At 41.7% G+C, this 20,223-nt stretch overlaps 1 protein-coding gene across 7 annotated transcripts in view; it reads left to right on the top strand.

Moving 5' to 3' along the window:
• Positions 1 to 20,223, top strand: part of AKAP13 (A-kinase anchoring protein 13) — a 225,936-nt gene that overhangs the window by 53,798 nt on the left and 151,915 nt on the right. For all 7 annotated transcript variants that reach the window (XM_087743462.1, XM_087743461.1, XM_087743460.1 and 4 more), the window contains one exon: positions 12,528 to 12,572. In XM_087743462.1, coding sequence (XP_087599588.1) covers positions 12,540 to 12,572 — 33 coding nt within the window. In that variant the 5' untranslated portion in view covers positions 12,528 to 12,539. The remainder of the gene's footprint in view (positions 1 to 12,527; positions 12,573 to 20,223) is intronic.

The following is a 20,223-nucleotide window of genomic DNA, read 5'->3' as shown; positions in this document are numbered from 1 at the left end:
AAAACCCACCCAAGCCCAGTAATAAAGGGACGTATTTCCACTCTGCAAGCTTAATCCTGCGTTACAACGTAATTGCAGAGAGTTGCCTGGCTGGCGAACAGCTGCACAGCCTGGGCTCTTGGTTCTGCATAGCTGCTTGTCCCGGAGCTGGGGTAATAAATGATTTACTGGGGAGGCTGGGACCTGTGGGCACTTAACCCATTCGATTCCTGAGGGACTGATCTGAAAGGCCACTTTGTAAAGGCAGTTGAAAGAAATTATTTCAGGTGTGACGTGGGGTGTCTGTTTGCAAAGTTTGCTTTTTTCGGTGTGAGAAAGCCGCAGAAAGGCTCGAACCCAGAAGGTGGGGTAGTGGAATTAGGTAGAATCTATGCTTATTTGTATTTTTATTATTTGATGCTTTAATTAATTTAAAAATCAGATTTGAATGAGTTTTCTCTCTTGTCTGTTTTAGAGATGCAATACTTCTTGTTGCTTGGGGTTTTACTTTTTGTGGGGCATTCCCTGGATGTGTAATGTAATACGGTGTCCTGGGAACAGAGCTGCAGCTCTAATTTTTCCCCTCTGGGGATGTGGTACCAAGTGACTCCATCGTTGCACTCGCTGGGTGAATGATGTGCATTTTTTGAGGCTATCATGCCTTAGAAGGGATGCTGCAGTAAAACGAGCATATTGTGTGACTACCTAAATGAAGTATTTGTTAGAGGAGAATATTTTTCCCATAGTTTTGTGAGTTGAAAGAAAAGGAGCACTTAAGAAGAAACAATTCTTAATTTTGCAGTGGCAGATGTGGTTGTCCTGTGCCACAGGGAGTGGGGTTAGCACAGGTTCTCCAGTAGGAAGCCTGAAGTTTCTGATGAAGCTTTCCTCTTCTGGAAAAAATGCCAACCAGGCTTTCCCTGAGTAGGTCTGCGATGCCTGAAGCTGGAGAGCGGGAGCATTTGCAAAAGGGAGCCTAAAGGGAAAAGTGAGTCTGATGTATTCCTCAGAGAGGAAAAGCACATTAAAACATTGGGTACTGAAGCTGCTCTGACCAAAATGAGGGCGGAGGCGTCTCTTGGATCTTGGTCTGGATGCCAGTTTTTCCAACTCTTACCCGTGGCTCTAGCAGTTAAGGTTGGTGCATGCACTTATTAAAATATGCATTGGGTAACTACCTGGTTTGCACATGCTAGGAAATATTTAATAATATTTGTCAGCATAAAAACGTGCATGGTGCTTTGCGCCTCATAAGTTGTTTTCTACTCCAGGCCTGCATTTTTGGGAATGCGGTACAAATGCTGTGGCTTGTGGGACATAGAGAGGAGGAGGGTCTTACCATTCAGCTCTAGGGCTTGGGGGTTTTGTTTCTTTTGGTGAAACCATCATTGCTCAACATAGTTCCTAAAATAACACAGCTCTGAGAGTCAGGAGAGTAGTAAGGTGGAGAAAGCTGTTTTTAGGACACACACTATAGTCAATAGTTGTTGGAATCAATAGAGGCTTTGCTCTCTCCCACTGCATAGGTAAGGCTGCAGTTATTTCGGTGCTGATGACAACTATCCGTCATGTTTATTGTTTTATACATTTGGGTGAAATACTCCCCAAGTCCTGTTCTTCCCTCCCTACCATTCTTCACCTGGTGCTTAGCATCCGGAGGCGCTGTCGGTCCCATATAATGCACCTTTGCTTTCAAAGTTAACTAGCAACTTTCATGATGCTTCTGCTTTGGCTGCCCAGCTTTATACCCTTTGGGATAGACCCCAATTCTGCAGAAAATTCTGATTTTACTTGTCCTTTGAAAATTGGGGCTTTTCAAGAAGTTCCTAGTTAAGCACCCAAAGTCAATAATTGCTCTCACAAACATGAGCTAGTTATCATTGAGAACTTCCCCACAAATTACTGTCAAAATGTGTATCCAAACTACAAAGTGTATTGCAAGGTATGAACTGGATTTTACTCATTTGAAGAAGCATCTGTAATGTCTGCTGAGGATTTCTGGAAGCTAATATTTGAACCCGAGATAAATGTCTCATGCATATGTGAAACAGCTGCCTCAGAACCTGTTGGAGGACTTCATTTGAGTATAAACATACGTGTGCTTTTGCGTACATGCTGCACTTTAATTCAAGTTGACTGTTAGTTCTTAACTTTATTAGGATGTAGCTACTTGAACTGAAGATGTGGTCTGTGATTTTTATTTTATTACAGCAGCATGATAGATCCTTTTGAAACATTGTTTGGATTTTACAAATCGGTATCTTAAACATTGTTTGCCACCAGTAATATTTTAAAGGAAAAAATTGATGAGTGAGGGCAGGGTTATATCTTATTACAAGTGAATTGGTTGACATTATGTGTGTGTTGTAAAATGGGGAATTAATCACCCTGTGTTGATGACCCGTGGACATTTACAAAAGGCTGGTCTTTATGTTGCACAAATAGATTCCGGACACAGGAAAGAGGCTTATGGCAAGAGGATGAGATCAGTTTGTATAATTAGAGCTAGCTAATAATCCTTTTACTTTCTGTTTTTCCAGCTTCTACGGTATCTTTCTTTATTTGAAATTGGGCATATGGACCGTAGAGTGATAGCCGCTGTGATTTGAGTTTTGTGGGTTTTGTTTTTTGTATCTATTAATGGGTGAAGAGATGGGAGCAGGGAAACCAGATGTGCACATTTGAGAGAGATTGCTGCCTTCCTCTGCTGGGCTTGGGGAACGGCGCTGCTTTTATTAACCCTACTCTGCTTCATCTCTTTCCATGCTTTTCGTAGGAATTAAGTAATCCATTAAATGATTTTTTTGACAATTATGAGATTGAAATGGTGTAAAAGAAGAAACTTAGTCCTGTCGCTCTGGGTATTTGGCCAGGTATTCATCTCTGGAGTAGGACAGGCCTGGCAGAGCTGGATAAGGGACTTACTACAGCATGGAAAAGGCTTAAGCTTACTTTTTTATGCGTGTGTGTGTATGCTAGCCTATACCTTAGCTTTGTGTTAAGCTTCATTATTTTGGGAAGGATAACGGGATAAATTTGGGGAAGGGAAGTGCCGTGGCTTGGCACTGGTACACAGGTGACCCCGGAGCAGTGGTGGGTGCAGCCCCTGGGCAGCCCAGCTCCCAGCCCAGGAACAGCACTGGGCCAGTTCCTGCTGCCAGGAAGCTGAGCTACATTAAGCAAAGCCAGTTAATCTATATCCAGAGCATTTTATGAAATCATCAGTCAGTTAAAGCTCTGTTAGCTTGCGTTCCAGCTAGGCTCTCGACCCCTCTGCTGCAGTGTAACCTGTGAGTTGTTCAGCTGTAGTAACTCCCTGCTGCTGTTTGGTGGACTGCTGTATGTGAAGGCCATGGTACTGAGGTTTCCAACACCGTTAAAAAAAAGAGAGACAGGATTTTAGGCTGATTTTGCTATTTAATATGTTCTTTTTCAATTTTTTTCTAGGGGGAGAAGGGTGTCATGAAGTTTCTTTTCTTTTCCTTGCTGTGAAAGCAATCTGCACGCGTCTGGTTTTCTCGAGGGTGGCTTACTGGATTAGCTCTGCGCCTTTGGAGGCAAGCGACGGTAGAGCCAGGCCAACACAAAACGCTTTTATACCTCCTTTCCATTGCTCGAAGCCAAAAGAAACTCCTGTGTATTTGTAATTGAATGGCAGCATATGGTTTTGTTTGCAGACGGGACACAGCTGGGAAGCAGTATCACCTGTGGAAATGCTGCATGAGGGATATATATTTTTTTTTTAGGCAGTTAATTTAGTGACAAAACATAACCTTCAGCAAGTAACATAAATTCAGACGATCGTACAAAAATATCTGGGGTTTTTTTAGTTCTAAGCTCAGCTGTGATAGTAAACACAATGCCGCAATATGCTGGTAACTTGTTTGCTGCCACACGTTTGAAGTGTGGTTTCTCGTTTCCTCACCTCCTTTCCACGGTCGATGGCTTTTGCTGGTGGTATCACTTTCCTACGTGTCTGCAAAATAACCTTGGGATGGGTTATTTCTCCTAATTTCTCCAGCCTCCTATTTCTGACCAGATACATAAAATTATGCATTAGTATAGCAGTATTAATAATATTAGTATAATATTAGTATAGGGGAAAGTAATTTTTATTTAGTAGTATGATGCCTGGAAGGACATGCAGTCATCTTCTGTCTTAAGGTTTATTTTAGTCACTACAATTGCAGCTACTCTATTTATACAAATTTTTCCATGCACGTTATTGAAGAACTGGGTTATGGGTTTATTTCTCCTGCCGAAGCTGTTTGTAGGTCTTGACCTGGATTTTTTTTACTCTCCTTTCACATGGATTTTAAGGAGAGAGCATTAATACGCTGATTAGAAAGCTCGTTCATTTTACGAATGGTGAGTTGTGGAGTTCATTCAGTATGAGTGAAGCTTGTGGGACAAAGTGTGTGAGGAGGCCTGTGTCTCACCCAACGCCACAGGGTGAGAGTAAGTTATTGCAGATCTGATCTTTGGAGGAAAAAATGCCAAACAACAAAACATAAGTGATTAAAAAAAACCCTCAAGTCATTGTTTCTTTCCATTTTCAGACTTTTTGCTACAGGTAAAAAAGAAAAAACAAACAAAACCAAACCCCAAAACAAACCAAGAAGGGCCTTTTTTCAAATAATTGTGTTATAACAAAAAAGTGAGGAGACTGGTGATGGGGTAATACAATGCAGTAATGTCATATACAACTCATAAGAAAGGGGAATAGCCCAGCTCAGTAATTCCCTCGACACTAGGGGAGAACAATAAACTTGTGAAAAACATTGCTATTTTAGTTCTCTTTGCATGAAATTCGTGGCCCCAGCAGGAATTCATCTGTATATGGCCAGTTGGTCTTCTCTCCGGTCCCCTCACTTGCTGTTTCCCCATCTTTATTTATCTTGTATAGTTTAGAGCAGGAGCACTTTAGTTCCTGAAACTCAATCCTCCTGATACTTCCAAGCACTTCATAAATTAACATTTTGTAAACCCAGAGTGTGGGGGAGTGCCCTTGAGGACAGTGTGCTTTGTTGAATGAGAAGTGATGTGGTTTTGGAAGCTTAATTTTATTTTTGTAGTGCAGCCGTATAGAAGGAAGCGATGCAGCCCAGCTGAAGGGGGTGGATGTGTGTGCTCCCTGGAAATCCTTGGATTGCTTTAAATTCTTTTACAGCTTATGGGTGTTTGTCTACAGGGTGAGGATCTGAGGATTGGCTATAATGCAGGTTGTCCCACTGTGGGTGTATTTATAGGTGGCAGTGTTACAGTACAAAAGAAAGTCTGTTTATGGCTTACTCTCTTACAGATAACCAGCATAAATGGTGCTTCTCTAATTTCTATGGAATATAGGTAGTTTGGACTGCCTGGTGAAGTGTTACTCCAGAGCTTTGAAGTCACGAAGTTTAGTCCTTTCAATGCCTGAAGTCCGTACAAACCAGTGTTAGAGAATGGTTTTGTACAAAGTAAATTCTGCTACATTTAAAAAAAATAATAATAATAAAAAAAAAAATCCTCCTTTGCCTTTCAGCCTGGCAGTGCTGTGATGCGGTTCTCCTTACAGCTGGAAAGCCAGCCTGCTTTCTCTGCATTTCTGCTTATCTATTCGAATGCTTTCCATGCGATCTGTAACTTCATCAGATTCTTCGTGTGTTTTTTGGCTGTTCTTTCCTACCCGCAACCACAAGCTCTTTATGGCTAAGATTGTTTTTTTGTGCAGCTGGGAGTGCATGGTTAAAGCTTTGCAAATACAGATCATTGTTTCTAAATTCAAATGCTAAAATTAAAAAAAAAAGTCGAGTGCTGAGATTCAGGTAAGGTTCAGCAAAGCTTAAACTTGAAGCATATCTAAAACTGAAGTTTACCTAAAAATCCTTAAAACTGAACTTGAAAAGCTTGAAAAAACTCCAGCACTTAAAACTGAAGTGTATTTAGTACATAAGGGAGAGGGATGGGGGTAGGCAGGCTTTCCCAGACATACCGTATGGATTAAATGCCCCTTGTCCTCCTGCTTGTCGCAGCTCTGGTCGGTTGTTGGAGTTGAGGGTGGTTGTTCTTGTTTCTGCCCATCCTGCAGCTCTCCTTTCTAATTAAAAAAAAAAAAAAAAAATCCCTGAAAAGACTACTCTGAGGCTAAGGTTTTGAGAGTAGCATGATGTTTTCTTTCTTATATACTCGTATGGTTCGTGGAGCGAGGCAGCGAGGAGTGGATGCTGGGAAACATACAGAAGCTGGGCAGTGAAACTGGGATTTGATGTAAACCTACTGCCAAAAAGAGCAAGCCTGAACAAGGCGCGATGGGAAAATCGAAAAGCCATTTTAGTAGCTCTTAGCTACGTGGTGTTCAAAGACCTTCAGCATTGCTGCTTGTGCGTGGGCTGGGTTGATCTGGAGGACCACTGGCCTCACTTTCAGATTTGTCCTCAAGATATATGCTTTGCCTGGGATGCCTAGAAGAAATAAGCCAACTAATTAAGGTTAAATTAAATGGTAGCTGGGAGTAGTGGATGAAGAGGATTTATTGCTTAGGCACTTGGTGTTTGTATCCCTTCCCACTGCCTGTGCTTGTTTGTAAACTCTTCAGGGCAGAAACTTTGTTTGCATTGACATTTTTACAGCACGTAACCAATGGAGCCCTCATCCTGGCTGAGGTTTTGGGAACCACAGTAAAGCAAATAAATGCTTTTTTTTCTTTCTTTCCCTGTCAGATGTTACCATACCCAAAGAAATCAAGCATAGTTGTTTGTCCTCTTCCATGAAATTTTGTGCAAAATAGCAGTGAAGTTCTCTAGAAGAAACTTTAATATCACTCACTGTATTCTTTAATGCTTAACTGAGCAGAAAGGTATTCTTCCCATTTTGAGAAGACTTCAGTAGCTTTCAATTTTACTGACCTATGCAGATCTTTATAATGTCTAAAACTACTGTTGCATTTAAGAGCTTGAACCTGGACTTTTATTTCATGTCCTACTTTCAAATTTGCAAACGCAAGGGATTTCGCTATGTTATCCTAAGGGGAAAAACCTAATACAGTTCCAGAAGCTTTGCAAGATAAGTGTCTGGATGGCGGTAGAGCATGTTATAAACCTCTTAGATGCTGAAATTCAAAAGATTCAGCCATTTGCAAGAAATAATATGAATGTTTTAAGTACAGGCAACTGCTACTGGAGCAGAATCTGCTGGCTGCCATGAGGATGCCCATAAGATGACTTCTTGTAGTGGGTGGGAGCTGAGCAAGGGAGGTGGGATTTATATTTGCCTATTCTTGTTAGTTTGGCTTTCAAGGCAGCTCACGTGCAGTCCAGATCCTGATCTCGCAGTAGGACCAGGTATTCTCACTGCAATCTACGATATCTGATAGAGCAAGTGCTACCTGCCCAAAAAGACAGAAATTGCTTTCTGGGGCTCAGAGCAGGCATCAACTTGAAGGATGTTCTCCTCTAATACGGGAGAAAACACAGTTCAGCCTTCCCCCCCCCCCCCCCCTTATTTTTGCACATAAATAGTCCAACGTACTAATTGACTATATTATGAATCCTGGTTTAGTTATGACCGATATGGTCTTTCTTTTGTTTTCCCTTTTCTTACCGTATTAGGTTTCTTTTTTTAAAGTTTTTTGGAGGCTGCTCCCTGCCTACCCGCTGGTTGGAGAAGTTCACTTGCCTAGAAACCTAAATTTAGTCCTTTGCTGACGCAGAGTACTCACTCAGGCTTATCTGTCACTCAGTTTTTCACATACATTTTTGCCAAAGCACTTCCTAACCAAATAAAATAAAATATCTTCCAAACCTGCCTGTCTCCTTGCAAACTAAGTTTGCCTCCTTTGAAAAATTGGACTGAGATGTGTATTATGAAATGAGAAATCGTTTTAAGTTACTGATGTAAGGGCCAACTAGTAAGGTAAGGGGGGGGGGGGAAATCTTGCAGGAAGTATTTCCAGGATTTTTGTTTTCTTGTTTGACAGGACCAAGTGTTCAGCAGTGTCATCATATTTCACTGCTGCTACTGTGCACTTCTCTTGCCAAAAAAACCCCAACAAAAACTGGTCATGAGTTTGAACTCATAGGCCTCCTCTTCTTTCCTTGATGACAAGTGTCAGTGTTCTCCCTCCCTTACATATCAAGTATTTACTTCTTTTGGACTCTGTATCTTGTGGCACTTTCATTACAGCAAAAACCAACTGTACCACAGAAAGAGGTTACCCAGGGGGAGCTTTTAATGCCAGCCCATCCTTTCCTGATCTGTGCATGTCTTTCTCTTCTTTCCCATTTCTCCACTCAGCTGCTCTCCGGCATCTGCCAGGAAGGTGATGGAGCAGGACGAAATGGTCTGCACTTCTGTCACGTGGCAGAGATCAGAGGATGCCATCTCACTTTATTACTTGAATTACAGGAAATAAAATGCTCTGTTGAGGGCGTTCTCTTCTGCTGCTGCTGCTTTGTACAGATCTTTGACACCTTCAGTGCCGCTGTCCTGGTTTTGGCTGGGATAGAGTTAATTTTCTTCCTAGTAGCTGGTATAGTGCTGTGTTTTGGATTTAGGATGAGAATAATGTTGATAACACACTGATGTTTTAGTTGTTGCTGAGCAGTGCTTACACTAAGTCAAGGACTTTCTAGCTTCTCATTCTGCCCTGCCAGTAAGGATGCTGGAGGTGCAAAGGAAGCTGGGAGGGGACACAGCCAGGACAGCTGACCCAAACTGGCCAAAGGGATATTCCATACCATATGATATCATGCTGAACAAAAAAACCCAGGGGGACTTGGGCAGGGAGGGGCACGACCACTGCTCGGGAACTGGCTGGGCATGTTCAATGGGTGGTAAGCAATTGCATTGTGCATCACTTCATAGAATCATAGAGTGGTTTTGGTTGGAAGGGACCTTAAAGGTCATCTGGTTCCAACCCCCCTGCCATGGGCAGGGACACCATCCACTAGACCAGGCTACTCAAAGCCCCATCCAACCTGGCCTTGACTGCTTCCAGGAATGGGGCATCCCCTACTTCTCTGGGCAGCCTGTTCCAGTGCCTCACCACCCTCATTTGTTTTGTATATTCTTTAATCGTTATTATTATTTTCCCTTCCTTTTCTGTCCTATTAAATTGCTTTTATCTCAACCCATGTGTTTTACCTGTTCTTTTTTTTTTTTTTTTTTTTTTCCCCAATTCTCTCCCCCATCCCACTGGGGGGGAGTGAGCGAAGGGCTGTGTGGTGTTCAGCTGCCTGCTGGGTTAAACAACAGCAGCAGCGTGTTTGAGCTAGGCAGCAGGGGAAAGCTCTTTTTACTGGTTTCCACCAGTGGTCTTAAAAGGAGCATTCTCACTAATACTCATATTGTCTGCTTCTTAAAAGATGATTGATGAAAAACTTCACCAAAGGAGCCTGGGCAGTGTTTGCACATTGGGATTTTCAGCTAAAATGTCTTGAGTGTATCACGTGTGACGTGTAACATAACAGGTTCTCACTTTGGATAAACCTGTCAGAGTAGACCTTGTGAGGGAGCACATGAACTATGCTTTCTCCTGTTCATAATGGTGTGATGGGTGTTGGTGGCAGGTGCTAGAATGGCATCTCATACAAAAATCATGAAAGCAGGGAGGAGGCTCACAGCTGATCAGTCCTACGGCATTGCAACCCAAATGTCAAACAAAGAAGCTTTAGTTTTGGTGTAATACAGGTCTTTCCATGGCTTTGCTGAAAAGGGTAGGCTAAAGCACCAGTGAAGCAGCTTAGATACCTGATTCTTCCTGTCAACACCTCTCAGCTTCTCAAACCTGCATCAGGGAGGGGAAAATACAAGTGTAGATACTGCTACTGCTTTTTGGGATTAGGTGCATGCCCCAGGCTTACACTTAGGGCCTTCCTCCTTATTTCACGAGGCTTTGGATGGGACTTTTTAGAAAGCATTGGCTTGATGACTGGGTAAAGCAAACAAAGTAGAGCAGGAGGGATGAGGCAGTGGTAGGAAGACCCTACCGAGTGTGAGAAGCTGGCTGGTGCCCCGTGGGTTTGCTGAGGCAAGGCAAACAGCTGTGGGTGAAATCCAGGTGTGACCTTCCTGAGTGTGTGCTTGTTAATTTTGCTTTTTGAGTGAATGTACATGCAATTTGCTTTCAGATCACAGAAGGTATTGTGTGTAATGGCAAGAGTGACAATAACATACCTGTGAACCATGATAAGGAAGGAGTAAAGCTGTTAAATAACAAAGGAGGGAGGAACATATCTGACTACGTTAGAATAACTTCTTTTCCTCAGAGCACACTCCTGAGAAATGGAACTAGGTAATAAAAGTTTAAAAAACTAATTATTTGGGAGCAGAGAGAAACTTGAGGAGTAGAATATATGTATTGCCTGTGGTGTCTGGGGCAAATACAAACCTGTTGTGTTCTGTTTTCCTGAATTTTTCATGTGACATCCTTTAACTTGCACCTTATCCTATAGAAGGCCAGTAGTAATATTGCTAGTGTAGAATGATGGCTGAATTTTGGGGATAAGGAATAATCCTAATAGTTGATGTAACTGCAAAAGTATAGATTCTTTGTCTTTGAAGGTATATCACACTGTATCTTTTATCAACAAAAAGAAAAGTTGCTCATTTACTTGTCAAGACTTGAAAAGATGTGGTGAGAAAATGATGCTTTATATTAACTCCCTTTAAACATTATCATCTGAGACACAACTGCTTTGATTCTGTGCTTTTAAAAAAAGTCATATCCAAATACTACCAAATTGCTGTGTTGGACTACAGGTCTTAATTTTGCTTCCTGAGGGAACTGGTCCATTTCAATGAGACTTTGTAAAAATCCAAATGTGAAGTGGGCTTAAAAGGGATCTTTTCCAACCATGGTTCAATTTCCATAATATACAATAAATGCTCTTGGCTGGATAATGCTTTGGTACCCCTGTTCAAGATGCCCAGGTTCAGAATAGGAGAGAGAGGCTCAGGTAGGTCATGAGGGAGATTGGCAGGGTTTGTGCATTTTTTTGGTTTTGTTTCTTTTTTGTTTTTCTTTTTGAGCCCTCAGTAGGACTGGAATAGCAGGAGCATGTTGTAGGGCAAAAGTGAGGATTGCTGCAGAACTGTTTCTGGAGCTCACCTGCCCAAACGATAGCTAGTGCTTCTAGTCCCCTGTGTTCACGAGTCAGTCTTTGTAAGAGCTGAAAATACAGGGAAAACTATAAAGCATAACCATTTTGAGGCATTCTTACTGTTGGAAGGGGAGTCTTGAAGTTGAAAATAGGTATGAATTTGACTAGGTTTAAAACTATTCCAAAATATTTGTCCGTCCCCTGGCTGCCTTGGAGGACCTTTTGCAGAGGGACTGTGTTTTGGTGAGCAAGCTTGGCAGGTAGCTCAGACATTTTAAAGCAACTGGTACAAAAACGCTTCTTTGTAAAATAAGGAGAGCGTGTGAGGGAGCAAGGATAGCTGGAATCAGCTAAGAAAACTTAGGCTGTGGTTTAATTTCTGTCTCACTAAAGGCAAACTGTGGGATTTGGAAGGGAACAAAGTATGAACAAAATCCTGTGTTTTCTGTGTGAAAAGCAGAGTGGTATTTCATCCCCTTTTTAAAAAGGGTTTGAAATATTTGCAGAGCATTACCAGTACTGCAGACATGAGCAAGAGCAGAAATTCCATTTTTAATTGTTTTGCATTCCTTCATCTTTGGATCCTGGACTGCTTAATACACACATTAAATGAAAACTTTCAGCTCTCGTTTAGGGTGAATATTTTCTACTGCAATGGAGAAAGTAATGCAAGTGAAATTCTGGTTCAACTGATTCAAAGCTCAATACAAGTAACTTTCACCAGGTTATATAGAAATTCCAGGGCCAGACCTCAAAGAGGAAATTTTCTTGACTAAAATCACCTTGGTAGGATGAGTAGTGGTAGTTTTTGACTGTGACAAATGCTGATGCAGAATTGTGAGCATCATCTGTTTTGGAAGTTTTCCGTCAGTTTTGCAAGGAGCATTTTTGATAGTGTGATTTTTAAATAGTTTTGAAATGTTTCTTGAACAAACAATCCAGTGGGAGGGGAAAAAATAGGCACCAAATTAACTTGGGATGGTAGTATTTGCCCAGAGTAATTGGTCTTCTCCAGCAGTAGAGAGAACTACAAATCTTAACAAACACTTTTTGGGTGGGAGTGGGGGAATGCATGGACAGATAGCAATTAGGGGTTGATAGTTGTTGTCAAAAGCAGATATGATGTGAAGGTTGCTAGGAGGAAAGATGAACTGAGATGAACGTGAAGAGGGAGCAAGTTTCACTTGCAATATCTTCAGTGTCAACATTGCTGACAGTTCAGATGAGTGCTTTGCTCTACAAATCAATTTAGAGTTGTCGTTGCTTAATGTGAGCATAAATAAAAAAAAGTGACATCCTTTTTGATCTGCAAGAGAGAAAATAAAAAAATGTGTAAAAGTGACTATTGGAAAAAATAACGTAGGAGTGTTAATACAGCTTTGGAAGTTGAACGTTCTGCAGCGTATGAAGAAGTACTTAAAATTTTACAAAAAAAGTCTTAAATTTGTCTTTTCTTTTTTGTTTCAGTGTTCTGAGGTCATGAAACTTAATCCACAGCAAGCTCCGTTATATGTGAGTACAACATTTAAACAGTTTTTTCCTCTCTTGCTATTCACACAAAATGCTTCCCTCCACCCTTTTTGGAGATGCTGCTGCTTTTTTCTTTGCTCCCCAAAGACCTTATTTGTATTCATTGAATTTCAAATGCTCGGTGGTAATGCTCAGGTAAGTCACAGAGCTCCCCTGTCTTTCCAGCAGACAATTTTAAAGAAGTTTTGAGACATGTTGTAATGCTGTCACCATGCAGGCATCCCCCTGCTTTTATTTTTTTCCTCCCAAAAGCCTGCTCAAGTGCATGGCTGTGCTCTCGCAACTTGATGTGTGGAGAGGCAATAAGAAGAAATTGCTTGTGTGGAAAATAGGGCATCCCGGTGTGCAGTGCTTGCCCACTGTAATAATATTTTTCTGGTTGGAGTTTTAAACGTGGCAGGGAGGAACTGGAAGCAGTGAACTGCTCGGCTGTGCTGCGAGTGCTGCAGCAGGGAACGGTTTACGTCAGCCTCCTGGAAGCTCGTAACCTCGATGGCTACATTAATAAGGAACAAGCTTCCTCTCGCTCTTGAATAGCAGCTTTGTTGCAGAACATGGGGACTGTCAAATTAGATGTGGATTTGTGGGGGTATACGCATGTGTGTTAAATTTGTGCCAAAGCTGCCAGCCAGGTTTGTGACTGTTTATTTTCCATGTTGCCTTGCCATGCTCGGAGCAGCGTTAGCTGATGAAGCCGTCCTGTGCTTACTGTCCTACCCACAGACCTCGCTAACAAGAGTAGAGCTGGATGCAAGGATGGAAAATTCAGAGGGAAAATTGCTTGCAAATGTGGCTTTTAAGGGGAAGGAAGGAGAAGTGATCAGGGCTGGTGATAGACCTGTATCTTGGAAAGTGTTGTGTGTTGTAAATAATGGATCATACTGACCTTTAATGCCATGGAAGCTTTTAAATTTTTCCTACTTTCAATTACCAGCTGGAGGCTTGTATTGGAATTTGAAGCAAGATTAACACTACGTAGTGTGACCTGACTTAGGGAGAATGGCTTTCCTGGAGTACACCACCATATTCTGTATTACTGTGAAACTAAATGTTGCCTGAAATTTGTTAAATCACAAGCCTACTGAATGCACCTTGACTTTGAAGAAACTCAATTTAAACTTAGGACACATTAAAAGAGAATGAAACTTTTGTGCAAATATGTGATGTAGATGCTATGGTAGAAACACATGAATGGTAGAAAGCAAGATAAAATTATCCTTACGTCTTTTGAACAGTGTATGACTTAACTAATCTGGAGGCTTTGTTTTCCTGGTCTTATCTTCTGATTTAGTTTGTTTTCCCACCATTTTGTGTGGGTTTGTATTTAATATGTAATACTGGAGTGGCATACTTAAAAGTCCTCATCCCCATGTGACAGTGAGGAGGACTGGGCTGAGGTCAAATGTAGCCCGGTGTCAAATAATGATTATATGGCACTCAGTATAGTGTTTCTTTGCAATGCCAACAAGTTGATGACAACATTATTAATACATCAGTGACTGCCTTTTCTCTCTTCCTCCTCCTCCCCTGGCCAGGTGTATACACAAATCAGCTCCCTTTCAAAACAAACAAATTTTGGTAGCTTAAGGAAAGAGGTAGAGGGGGGACAAAAAGAGAGATTTAAGGACCTTGAAAATTCAATATTTAGTCTTCCTGATTGCTGTCAGTATAAATGCTTTGTACATTTTAAGATCAGTTTTGTTTTCCACATGTTGTTAATTGACAGCTCAGCTCATCTGAGAGTTGTTAGGTGTGAGCAGAACATAAAGAAACATGTATCTTCCTGGTATTTTTATTTTTCAGAAGGCAGACACAATAGTCTTGTGGCCTGGCCATTGGTAGGTAAATACCAAACCTCACCAGTTTCCTTCTCCAAAGTGATGTCAGCTCTGTGTTCCGCATTTAGGTGCCCTGAGCTTGTTTTCAAATAACTGACAACAGTATCCTGTGAATTTTTCCATAAGGAATTTCATCTCTCTGAAGTAAACGACTGGCAATAACAGGCAATACAGGCATGTCAGGGGATCTCCCTACATGTCTACTCTCTGGAAAAATTACTTTCCCCAAATTTCACCCTTTTGTTCTTGATACCTTTACATTGCATCCTTTACGCTCTTCCTCTTTTAAGGCAATAGCTTAGATTCAAGATTACTTAATTTTGTTTCTTAGTTTTTTAAATCTTGCATGAATTTCATCCTGAAAGCTCCATGTGGTAGTTGTTTTTATCAGCAGCAGCATTACTGAGCTCCTTTTTGGAGGAGAAAGTAAAAAATAATGTCTCCAGTTCAGTTCCTGGAAGCCAGTTAGAGAGCTAGAGCACATTTTATCCTATGTGATAATTACCAGGTTGCCCAGATTAATACCTTACAATTATGAAAAGTGTTTTGGTAACCTGAGATGTCCGGTGCACTTGGGACCAAAGTTTTGCAGGTGATGGAAAAGATGGTGCTTCCACATACGCACTAACAGAGGGATAGAAGAGATTCCTGTATTATTCAAGTCAGTGTACATAAATTAGAGAGAAGACCACCTGCTGCATCCTTCTCGGTACCTTCTTCTGGCTGCTTTGATTTTATTTACCTCTTCTGTAAAAATCAGCTGTCCTGCCTCTGCAGATGTTGTGACCACTGGGAGATCATAGCCTGTAATGATGAGACTACTGGCCTTTGTAAGTGTAAAGATTAAGAGATAAGGTGGAAAACACATCCTGTAGTAATAATGAGTGTTGTGGTTTTGTGATTAAATAAGTCTGTCCCATTTAAGCGTTGCCTGATTGTTTGCTGGTTAATGAGGTTGCCAGGGACCGGAGCTAAGCACTGTATTGATGCAGGTATGGCTGGGACAACAGCTCAGCCCTTCCTCTGCAAACAGATGGCCCCTGGCTCATTCAGTTGGTCCCCCAGGAGCACGTCTCTCTCACCCAGAGCTGTTCTCTTACCTGCTCTTAACGCTGTTGAACGAGCTCTCCTGGCCCCGCAGCTTGGCGCTGCTCTCAGCAGCGCAGTCATGCGGCAGAGGAGCTCGTGCCAGGAGAGATAGGGCAGCGACACGTTCCTCAATATAGCACGGGGAAGGTTCACCGCGGTGCAATACCATTAATGCCGGTGCTTAAACAGGCTGCAGGTCAAGCAGCTATCCCTTCTATCCCACTGTCAACATGTAATGGCCTTTATAAAAGGCAGTGTTACTTTGCAGAGTCTGTGGCTTAATATTGTGGTGTAGATTTGAAATAAAGATGTTCAAACCCACTTCCTCCTTCCTCAGGTATCTCGACGGGGTACTAACATGAGCTGCTGTCTTGCTGCCCACAGTGATGTTCTGAAGAAGTGGGGTAGTAGAGTGGGGAAGTCATTGACAAGGTCTTCTGTGGTTCACATAACTGTGATGATGAAGGTTGGAGTCCTCCATATTACAGCAGAGGCCTTAAACTTTGTGATACAAGCTGGACTTTAATGCAGAGGTGGTCTCCAGAGCCATAATCAGCATTGCATGGGGAGGGTTTTAACGGAAAACGAGCTTTATCTCCCAGCTTTTTCACTTGCACAGGTTAAGGTTACAAAAAGCAGCTGTCATTTGTCTGGACTGAGCGTGTCTGATTTCTGTTGCTGCTGCTTTCATGGGTTGTTTTCTTTCCAGGGTGTAATTATATGGATCATGCTTTACATAGTCTTTGGTGCAACTATGGATATTCTGTGGAAAACGGGATATTCTGTAATACAAGGTCCTTAATATACATTGATTTCTTCAGGTGCGTTTTACTGCAGGATGTGCAAAAAATGAAGTCTGTGTGGCTGGACAGTCCTTTGGCTGCCTGCCTCAAACTGGAGTCGAGAACATCTCTATTGATGCACAGATGCCGGATTAAATCCGAAACTGGCTTTACCTACATCCCTCTTGTATTTCAGTCCTGTCCCGTTGATATGGGAACGCTGTTGAGCACAGCATAGTGGATGAAGGGCAGTGGTTCTGATCTTGTTTCTGATCTGCCTGGGGCTTTGTGCTCAGGAAGCCCAGGGTCTCAAAGCGGAAGGACTGAATCGTTCCATTTGCTGGCAGGGCTTGGTCAGAACGGGAGGGTTGCAGAAGTCTTTGGTTGATGGGAAGTTAGGAGCTTCATTTTTGTTTGTTAAATACTTGCAATGACCTTGCTGATCGTTACCCTTTTATAAAAGTTTTATCCCTCTACCAACAAAAGTCAAAATTTCAACTTGAGTATTGTAAGGCACTTCCTAGCTATTGTCAATGTTATTGGAATATCCAGATCATCAAGGAGTATGCAGATGGGAAAAAATGTTTATTGCTCTAAACAATAGAGGTTTATTATTAACTGACCTTTTTTATTGTGGTGATTCATTAAGTTCTCTGTTTATAAATGAAATAAATTAGTCACTTAGCTTAAACTCAACTGTTACTAACATCCAGGCAAGAGAAAGAAAATGGGAGAGAGCTTTGAAAAGGTGAAGTGTTGATATTTTTCTAAATGTTATCATTAATTGAGAATCCAGCTGAGTATTCAGCAGGGGATTTAATTGCAAAAGGATCAAGGATCGCAAGCTGTGTCCTTATTTCTAACCAAATTTTAATAAACATAGAGTGCAAGTGAGTGAAGGATCAAGGTTGAGTCTTCAGCTGCATACAATGTCCTGAAAATCTTACTTCAGAAGTGACCTATATGGCTTCCAATTTCAGCCTCTGCTAGCTATAGGATCTCTGTAACGTTATTGATCGTTCTTCTAACTCACTCGCATCTCCTGCCACTCTGAAATCAATGTTGTTTTTTTTTTTAGAATAATAACCTGAGAGCAGTATTGGGTATGAGTGTGTTGGAACAGGACTGGAGTGACATGCAGGGGACAAGTTGGGAAGCATTAAGTGTCATCTTCTCTTGATTACTACCAAGGCTACAACCTTAGATCTGCCTTTAAGACAGAAATGTTTTTTCACAGTGATAACGATCAGTGGGTGTGAAATGGAAAAGATTAGCAGCTGGAGAAGGATGATGTATCGCTGTAAACTTTTTTTCCTTTTTGATTAAAAGGAACAAACTTGTTTTAAATCACAGCATTCCTCCTCTGCATGGTTTGTCTAAGGTGTGCCCACTTTGTTTGGAGTGACAAACCCAAATGTGTCATAACTGGTGATTGCATGGGAGGGCAAACACTTAATTGATAAAAATGCTCCCATTGACTTTGGCCTTTAATCAGGTCTCTCTTGTATCAGCTGCCACTTAGGAGCTGTGTAACCTGCAGAGTTTCTCAAGGAGAGTTTTGATAGAGATGAGAGCTCCCACTTCCAAGCCAAAATGCCATGCAACTTAATGAAGTATGAACTTCAAAAGCCTCAGAAAGAATGCATTGACCCTCTCTTAATATAACCTGGGTTTTGGGTACAGTAGGTCCTCTCTTCTGTTAATGAATGAACTACTCCTGTAGATTTCCCACTGTGTCCTGCTTTAATCTAAAATGGGAAGAAAAGGATAATGCTTATAATATTTTTCTCCCACTTATGTATTTCACACAGAATGATGCCCTACTGAAGTACAGTGTATTCCTGAGAAAAACAATGGTGATAACCTCTGATGTTCTTGTTTTAAGAAAAAACCCTCTTTTGAATAAATATTAAAGGATTAAAGAAAAAAGTTCGCAATACAGAGAGCTTGAGGCTTGTGGCAGCAGTGTCTGTCCCAAGCGCTGTGGTTCCCCGTGTCCGAGAGTGCAGCGAGGTGTTGTGCAGGCATGCCTGCCTGGCAGCCGGGTTGTTGCCATGGCTGAAACCATCTCAGGTGTGACTTGTGCACTATTGTGTGCTACATAATTAATGATTTTTAGAAATCTCTACCAAAGGGACAAAAGGACAAAACGAAATACCTTTATAATCCTACAGTAAAATGTTGTCATGAGGTTGGCAGCTGTGCTTTAGTTACTTTTCTACTAATGCTGAATGTGTTTGCTTAGTGGCATCTATGGTGACAAAGGCCACTGGGATGCCTGAATATCTGAGATCAGTCCAGCAGAAAAAGTAGAACATACCTCACATACTTTTGATGTGGGGATTTCTCAGGAAAGTCACGATACAGAAGGCCTGTCTTACTTTCTCTTGAGGTCCTTAGGCAAAAGGAGAACCAGCCTTGATGTTTAGTTCATCTCTGTGGTGAGAGGATCTGATAAACCTCATCTTTTATTTGTTGGGTACTTGATTTCTTCGTAATGACAAAGTAGTTTTCTGCCCCACCTTCAAAATGTCTTTGAATTATGAAGGAGTGGAAGGCCTCTGAGCACCTTTTACAAATAAAATATTTGCTTGTGGAAGAACCTGCTTCTTGGTTGGTTTTAAGAAAGTTGGTTGGGGCGCCTGAATAAACTGATTTTTTGAGAGGAGCACATTGCAACTTGTCTGGTTCTGCTTTCATTCTGCAGGCAAAATAGTTTCCTCACTAAACTGTGCTTGACCTCATCTTTTAAGTTTTTATTACTTAGGTCCTTGATCCAGATTCTTTTCATCTTCCACTTCCCAAATTCTGGTCTACATCATGCGAGAAGCCGAGCTCTGCACCACGCTCTGGCAAGCTGCCTGCTCCTTCCCAGTTCCCAGGTACCTAAATGAAGACTTTAGGTTGCACAGATTGGTTATCATGAGGCTGTTTGCTTGGCTTGCTCCTCTTAAGTGAGGTATTTGCTAGCTCGTGAGATCTCTGTCATGTTACTATAGGACTTCTTGTGAAACGGTCACTTCTGTGCATTTACTGAAGGCAGCTTTGACCGGAGAAGTCAGAAGAGGCCTCCTGACCATCAGCATTGCCTTCCTGCAGGATGAGCCACTGATTAAATTGCAGCTGAGAGGCCCTTTCTCAACCCTTCTTCCACATTATCTGAAACTGAAGATGCTGGTGATTTGGGTTGTAGGTCCTCCCCTCATAATTATCTATTTGATCTTTTTTTCTGTGATCCTGTTTTGTGGATATGAATGTGCTGGTAAACAATAAATGGGCTAGCTTAAATGAAGTCTGGAGCACTTGTCTGAAATTCTGCCCTGAAGTCACCACTGCTTTGCAGCATTACGTGTGAACTTCAAATAATACAACTTCCAGAAGAAAGATGCCGGAGCTGGTACAAGGTAGAGGTGGGAAAGCAGAGGAGACGATTCCCTCTTTTGGGGAGCTATTAGATTACTTTAGTCTGTTTTCTGAAACTGAAAAAGGAATCCTTACATTGTCACACTAAGAGTTTTATTAAAATGGGGTGAACTGACAAATATCTCTTTGGCTCTGAATTTAGGATTCTTTATTCCTTGTGACAGCCGATGAGCTGGGTAGTATCTGGAAAGATGCTGAGAGATTGTGTCCCATCCCCAGTGTTGGCTGACATTGTTGCCTCCCCTCCTCTCAGGAGGAATGAGCAACGGAGATCAGGACTTGGGGTTGAAGAGGATAAAAATACTCTTCAACTACTCTTCCTCTGTGGAATGTATTTATATAGAGAGTTTATAAATATTCTTACGTTACCTTTAGAATGACCAAACAAATTTCCCATCTTCTCAATCAATATACGCATCCCATTTATTTTCTGTAACAAAGTGCTGACAGTCGTTTTGTTAGACTAGAGGCAGTTGGGACAGCAAAGCTGATGTGAGAGTA

The sequence above is a fragment of the Nipponia nippon genome, unplaced genomic scaffold, assembly GCF_047370975.1.
Source record: "Nipponia nippon isolate SJK-2023a ecotype South Korea unplaced genomic scaffold, ASM4737097v1 scaffold_9, whole genome shotgun sequence".
NCBI classification, from domain to species: domain Eukaryota; kingdom Metazoa; phylum Chordata; class Aves; order Pelecaniformes; family Threskiornithidae; genus Nipponia; species Nipponia nippon.
This window is presented reverse-complemented; position numbering and strand designations above follow the sequence as displayed.